The sequence below is a fragment of the Cyprinodon variegatus genome, unplaced genomic scaffold (assembly GCF_000732505.1).
Source record: "Cyprinodon variegatus isolate N-32 unplaced genomic scaffold, C_variegatus-1.0 Scaffold173, whole genome shotgun sequence".
NCBI classification, from domain to species: Eukaryota; Metazoa; Chordata; class Actinopteri; order Cyprinodontiformes; family Cyprinodontidae; genus Cyprinodon; species Cyprinodon variegatus.
In genome coordinates this window covers 1,063,410-1,070,856 of record NW_015150626.1, presented here as the reverse complement: position 1 = coordinate 1,070,856, position 7,447 = coordinate 1,063,410, and the positions used below count along the sequence as shown (strand labels likewise).

Genomic DNA, 7,447 nt, shown 5'->3' with positions numbered 1-7,447 from the left:
TTCTGGGGTTGACAAGCACATTTTGCTAAATAAATAAATAAAAATACACACATTTACCCCTGGGAAACTTAACGGTCACTGAAAAAAATTTTTTTTCTCTCATTAGGATTTCCCATTTAAAGAAATGTGTTTTAGGTTTTCATAAGAAACATCTTTTCAGGAAGAAAACCATCATCATCAAATTATTCAAAGTGAAACATCCTTGCTAAATAAACCAATAAATCACAATTGCTCATATTATATGAAAACAGTCGACACAAAAGAAATTTAGGGATTTTTATTGTATTTTTTAAAAATCCACAAAAATACATAAAGGATTATATTGTAGAGCCAAAATACTTCCTTCAGTTACATTTACATGATCAACATGAAAATACAGCTTGCTCTTTACAGATTCTTGTGACATCATGTACTCAGAGTCCATCATAAATAATGATAGAACTACTGCCTGATATTTTGTGTTCATTATGATAAGTTAAGAAAGCAGAAAGACTATTTTCACAGGCTACAGTGATGCCCACTGTATGCCTGTACAGAGCCACACATCTCATGTGATTGGTCATTGGTCAGAGTCTGAGCAAAACAAGCTTCAAACTCCTCCTAATGAGCCAGTGACGTAAACTGCTTCCTCCCTACCTCCTCCCCCTCTTGTTTTTTTCCCTCCCAGCCCTCAGTACCACCTCCTCTCTCAGCTAGTCCTCTATCAGCATGTCAGGATGCATTAAGCTCATATGCCTGTAGTATCCAGCGAGTGCAGAAAATGGCCAAGGAGTGAGAAGAAAAAAAGTCCTTGCTTTTGAGTGCTTTACATAACAACTCACAGCCCATCTCAGGTTTCTCCACAGTGAAGCAGAAGACAGCCACAAAAAGCTTTGCACAAATAACATGCTCAGTTCAGTAGTAAGGCACATTTTCCACACGAGATGGAGGCGGATTACTTTGGTCGGAGAGCAAAGAGCTGAGTTCAACAAAGTCCGTGCCTAACGGCGTATGGCTCTGGGAGTAAAGCACATGTAAAGCAGGAGTGTCCAGGTAAACTAGCAACAAACACGAGGTAGAGAAGGAGTAAAACCCCAAACAGTGAGGGTTAAGCTCATGATTCGCTCCCTAGATCGAAAATAATTGCAGCTGCAGGTAGAAACGACTGCAAAACCTTTTAGAAACCCATCCCAGCACAGGAATACCAAAAGAGCAAACCATCAGGGCCTTAAAAGTACATAGGCATATGCTGTCATTTACAATTTTAGGACATGGCAAAGTTTCCTTTTGTCAGCCACAGCTGGGATTACATTTATCTCTTTAAAAAAAAAAAAAAAAAAGGTACATGTTTTTGCGCTTCTTTCATGTAAAGCTGGATTTATGAAAGACACGAGCTGCCACAACAACGGTAAGCTGTCGATTCCTCTTTGACGTCACAAACGGTGCATTTGTGTCAACAGCAGCCATTCTATCAAAACATACCGACAAAAAAATGATAAAATAAACATTATAAGTTAAACTCACTATAAACTCTCACATGTATTGCAGTTTGAGGCCGGTTTATCAATCATACATAAAAACTTTAGTTTAAAACATTCTAACAAGTACATAGATTTACCCTTTATATACAACACAGAAGTTCCTGTTTGCTTTAAAAAAAAAATAAAAATCATCCATAAATTGGAGGCAAAGCATCTGCTCTTCGTTTAACCACAGGACATAAGTAAAATACTCAACAACACAGTTCATCTTTGTTAAAAGGCCCTGGTTGATGTGGAAAAATTGAGGTTCAAAAGTGTCCAAATTAGATAAATAAATAAATCACTAATTAAAATCTGAATTAATCAAATAATTTATTAAATATTCAATTAATAGAATTATTTTTTATTCAGTTGTATCTGTCAACCTTAATCTTTTCAGGCATTGGGCATGATTAAAAATAAAGTTTAATTTGATGATGAGTATAGATTCAATTATTTAACTATTTGGTGAATTACAGCATAGATGAAAACAGTAAACAAAGACAATATATATAAATAAAAGACTACCAAGTCTTTTAATTCATGAATTAAATAAGTATTTAAATTATATATTTAATATATTTTTATACAAATGCATCTATTTAGAAGAATTTTCTTTCTAATTAAATAGTTAACTCGATGTATATACAAACATGAATGATTTTATTTTAAACTATATTTTGGCACTTTTGGTACTCCGTAAAAATAACTTATTGTCCCGTTACTAAAGAGAAACCGAGGTCTTTGCCCTCTTGGCAGGTGGAAGTCTGGTCTCTGAAGAAACCGAAGGGACTTTAATTAATTATCAACCAGGACTGAGTGACGCACCCTTCATGGCAGCTCAGGTTCCTTCTTCCATAGCCATCTTTTCATGCAAAGAGGTTGACCAGAAGATAGATTGAAGGTAAAAATGTTACAATACTGAGGGAACATGAACCTGGCATGATCTCTGCTAAACAATCTGTGTTGAAGACAAAGATTTTGATTCAATTCTAAAAGCCTCATGGGTCATTCAGACCTTCTGAACATATTTTCTGCTTGCTACATAAAGTATCACTTTACGGATAAATTCATCTTTAAATATGTTCATCTGTTGTGTGATAAATTAAAACCATCTCTGTAAACATTTAAAAATATATGTGGTTTATTTTTACCTCTTGGTTAGTGTGTACCAGATACTAACTTTAAAATTCTAAAATGTTTTAGATCCTAACATTCGTTTGATTTAATGTTCTTTTAAAGCTGCTGGTTTCTTAACACTGTTGGCTAAAAAGAAGGCAACTGCAGTTTTCCTCCACATGAGGAAACCTGTTTAGATCTTTGAGAAATAATTCCCATCATGCAAAACAAAAAGGAACATCGCTGAAAGCAATATTATCGACTGCTGTTGGAACTCTAGGTGATTACATCTATATATTTATTTATAAATTAGATTTTAATAAATATTTTTGTCTACCTTGAGGCACATGTTTAAGTGCATATTCAGTTTTTTGTTAAAGAGGAAAAAGTAATAATATTAGGGCGCTATTCATCTTCATGTCTGCACATGTTCTGTGGTGGTCACATGGAGCATGAAACATCCAGCATGATGTCATGGTTTACCAGTCGGCCTTATTCAGACAGGCTTCCTTGTACTCCTGATCAACCAGCTGCAGTCACTGTCCAGTTTTTATTCCTAGAGATCAGGACTTTACTAGAATCTCCATGATGTGGTCCAGTTCATTCAGGTCCAGCAGACACGACTGGAGGCTTCCTGCTGAGGAACGTGACTTAATGTCCTCATCGGGCCAAAATGACACACTGACCGGCCACAAAGAGCCAGCAGCTCCCCAAGCAGAAGGCAGATCTGAAGTCTCATACATGGATGTGTCAATGTCCTCAAAGATATCGTCCAGGGGAAGGTCACTTAGGTAGCCCATGGTATTTCCTGCATCACTAAACGTGTTACTGGCAGTGTTGGGGGGAGATTTCTGCAGGTCTGTGGAGCCGTTTGCCTCCTGAGAGGGCATGTCTGCGGATAGAGACAGGCTTTCTCCATCTCCCTCTGCACACCCTGGACACGTTACCGACTCGAAATCACCCCTGAGAAGACATGCATCAGGGTTTACGCCGTGGAGCCGTACGTCGCTCCCGTCGCTCCGCATTTCCTCCTGAATCTGCCTGAGGGTGTTGATGAGTAGCACAGAGCGATGCAGGCTGAGCTCCATGCCGGCCTGGTAGTGCTGCAGCTTCTGCAAGCAGAGGCTGAACACCAGCTGGCGCTGCTGCAGGTGGCTCATGCTTGACCGTTGTTCTTTGTCCTCTTCCCCGTTCTGCTTTTTCTCCTCCATCACTAGAGCATTAGGGAGCTCATCTGCCTCCAGCTCCTCCAGGCAGCTCCACTTCCGCTTCACACCTCGACCCAACATTGACCTACAGTAATTAATAGACACAATCAGGTAAGAATTTACTTCATAATAGATGTGGCCATACAGAAAAAATTATTAAGCTAACGGCCTAATGGTACAGCAAGCCCCTGTAGTTTCTTAGGTTCCCTTATTCCACATAAGTTTCCAGTACTGCCAAAACTTCACTTCATTCCTTGTTTTTTCCTATATAAAGATACCTATGATCACATTTAAATTCAGTTTTTCTTATGCTACTGTATTGACCTTATTACAATAATGGTAAAAATGACCACAAATGGTATTTAATATTTTCTGACTTCATAAAAACTAATACTGTTCTGAGGATCAAACATCAGCAGAACCAGTAAATCTACTAAAGTTGTTTAGTTATATTTAAGGTCATAGCTACCTTTTTCTTCATTCCAAAAAAGTTAAAAAAAAAAACAACCCGATGGATTTTGTTGTCCAAGTTTGAAGACTTTTCGCTTCCGACCCAGGAGGCATTTTCAAGTCAAAATGTGTGGAATAGCGTTGAGTTCCAGGCTTTTTGGAGTAGCCCAACAAAGTCTCGTTATGGCTTAGAAAACATGCAAATTGAACTGGAAGAACAGGTCCACCTCTTAGTAATGGGGAGTCTTTGAGGTCTTTGTTAGCCTGCAATACCCGATAGTGGTAGCGATAGAGTTGATTCCTTCCCGCTTTATCTCAATTCTCCTCGCCATGCGGGGGACCAACACATCTCACCTGGTCAGCCAGGCCAACAGTTACCCTAGCGCCCCCCCTTTCAGAGGCATAGGCCAGTAGTGGGTATTCCAGGCTAACAATGACTTCAGCACCTCCCATGACTAAGGGGGGGACCTGTTTCTATGGCTAAATTTGCATGTTTTCTAAGCCATGACAAGGCTTTTGTTGAGCCACTCTATAAATCCTGGAACTTAACGCTAATCCAGACATCTTAAATTTAAAAAGATTCCTAAGTGGGAAGCAAAACATCTTCAAACTTGGAAAAAAATTCAGGCGGATTGCTTTTTAACTTTATTGGAATGACTATGACCTGGATGACTGGTGCAGCACTTACTGACTGGGAGGAGTATTGCATAGCTATCACCTTTAACTGTCCCACCACTAACATACATTACACACACACACACACATATATATATATATATATATATATATATATATATATATATATATATATATATATGGTGGCAGAGGTGTCTCAGGAGGATATTTACACTTTTTAGGTATCTATACTTAATCATTACTAATTTTTTTTCCTACTTCTGACTTCTACTCATTACATTTTCACACAAGTATCTGTATTTTCTATTCCTTATATTTTTAAAACAAACGTTACTGGTTACTCTTGCTCGGTTTTTATGTTTATAAATATTTATTAAGTACGTTTTTGTGCCATTCTATAAAGCTTCAACGCTATTCCTGACATTTTGAATTGAAAAGCTTCCTGGATGTGAACCAGTGGCGGTTCTAGACCAAATGTACCAGGGGGCCAGGAGGGGGCCAGCGTGTTTTCATGGGGGCACAGAAAAGTATGAAATAAAAAAAACAGGGCAAGGGATTCAAATACATTAAGATGACTGCATGAAGTGACATTTCTATTCAATTAGGTTTAATTATTAAAATTCTATTTCTTATTAGATCAATAAACATTCATAAATTAAGAATTTTACATATTTTTGACTTAATTTAAGTTAAAATTCGTTTTGAAAAAAACATTTAGCAGATGAAAACTGGGATCCTATCTCAACACCACTAAAGCTATCACCTTATTGTTGTTACATAATTAGTAAAACAGATTTTGTAAAGAAAAAAATTGAAATAGATCCAAAGGACCTATCATTAACCATGTCTGTTCCAGCGCATATCACCATTAGAATGTCTTTTAGTATTATGTCTTCAGTACAGGGGCCAGGACATGATGTACAGGGGCACTAGCCCCCATTGGCCCCTGTCTAGAACCGCCCATGATGGGAACCAAAACTTGAAAACAAAGTCCAGAGGTTTGTTTTTAACTTTTTTGGAATGGTGGAAAGGAGTACTGAAGAGCACTTCAAGAGCAAAATTTAATCAATCCTTTGCATGTTGCATAAATTATCAAAAATCAGACATTACCATGATACATCATGATAATTGCACAGCTCTAATAGAAATGCTTTGATCTGAGTATGAATGTCACATTTCCAAACTTGAGATTCCCCTCACCTCAAACAGAACACCATCTCTATAGAGGATGTACTATGAGCTATTTCCCTTTGGTTAAACTAGAACATGCACAGTATCTATATGTTTTCTACTTCAGCATTCCTTTGCTTTACATAAAACACGCAGGAAAGTGCGGTTGTCTTGAAGAAGCGTGTTGAAAGTTGCCCCTGAATAAATCAATGGATCTTCCACTGATGGGAATCCTGAACTTTGACAGATTATAAAGCGCAGCGCTGTGTCCAGTTTACATAAGAAGCACCAACCAGGCGCGTTACACTGTGTCTAAAGTAACGGAGCCGCTCTGCATGTGTGCAAACATCAGACATGCTCCTCTGCACATGCATGCTGAACAGATTGTACCAGTGTTCCGGGGTGGACCTGAGCGTATTTTCGTGCAGGACGCGTAAAAGCGAGAGAACATTTGAAAGGCTGTGACTCACTGCAGGCTCACAGACTTTCCTCATCCTACAGTAACCAGAGGATCTCCCTCATTCTCTTAAATGTACGCATGAAGTCCCTTTAAGTGATAGTTTGACCCCAAAATCCAGAGCTTCACATTTCTGGGATAATACAACAAAACAATCAAAAATCAATAAATTATTAGAAATGTTTAAACATTATTTCACCTGTAGATTAATTCCCTGTTTTTCCGCGTATTTATTTTTACCAGGAGCGCAGTGAGAACAGTGCTGACCCCTTCCCTACTTTACTGAGAAAACACTGGATCCTGTTTCAATTAAAGTTATTTTTTTATGGCGGGTGAATGTTTGGAATGATCGAATGATATAAAAGCTTTAATAATAACCTTACGTACCCTTGGAAAGTATCATGTGCCGAATAAATCCGTCGGGTCCTCGGCGCGTTTGGTTCCGCCGCCGCGCTTCTGTCCTACGGAGATCCGGAGGGTGAGGAATGTGCAGCCAGTCCTCAGCAGCGGGGGGTTGAGGAGGGGAGGGAGGGAGACCGGGACTCGCGGGCGGAGGAGATTGACTCGTTCCTGCGTCAATCAGGCCTCCGCCTCCGCTACTCACGGGGCAGCGAATGTGCGGCGACTCGCTAAGAGGGAGGACCGATGATGCTTTCAGGAGCAGCTCGGAAACAATAGCATCCACGTTGCGGTTTCACCAGATGATTTTTTGGTCCCTTTGCTTCATTAAATGGCACCTATGGAGTTCTTATAACTATTGAGCTACTATCATTATTATTTATAATTCTGAATAGCTGTCAACTGGAAAAAAGAGGCCATGTTTGGGATAGTAGAGCAGCTGACATGCATTGCAGGGGCAGAGCTAGATGGGGGGCCCTTACGGGCTGGTTATACGCCCCGCAGCAGTG

The 7,447-nt window shown here is 39.2% G+C and overlaps 1 protein-coding gene across 1 annotated transcript; it reads right to left on the bottom strand.

The window, feature by feature from the left end:
- Positions 1–301: 301 nt before the first annotated feature.
- LOC107087091 (cell division cycle-associated protein 4-like) lies at positions 302–7,097 on the bottom strand. Its single transcript, XM_015378461.1, has 2 exons — positions 6,927–7,097; positions 302–3,911 (listed from the first exon to the last, which is right to left on the bottom strand). Exon 2 carries the CDS (start codon positions 3,905–3,907, stop codon positions 3,182–3,184), a length of 726 nt encoding a protein of 241 aa, XP_015233947.1. The 5' UTR covers positions 3,908–3,911; positions 6,927–7,097; the 3' UTR covers positions 302–3,181.
- Positions 7,098–7,447: the final 350 nt, after the last annotated feature.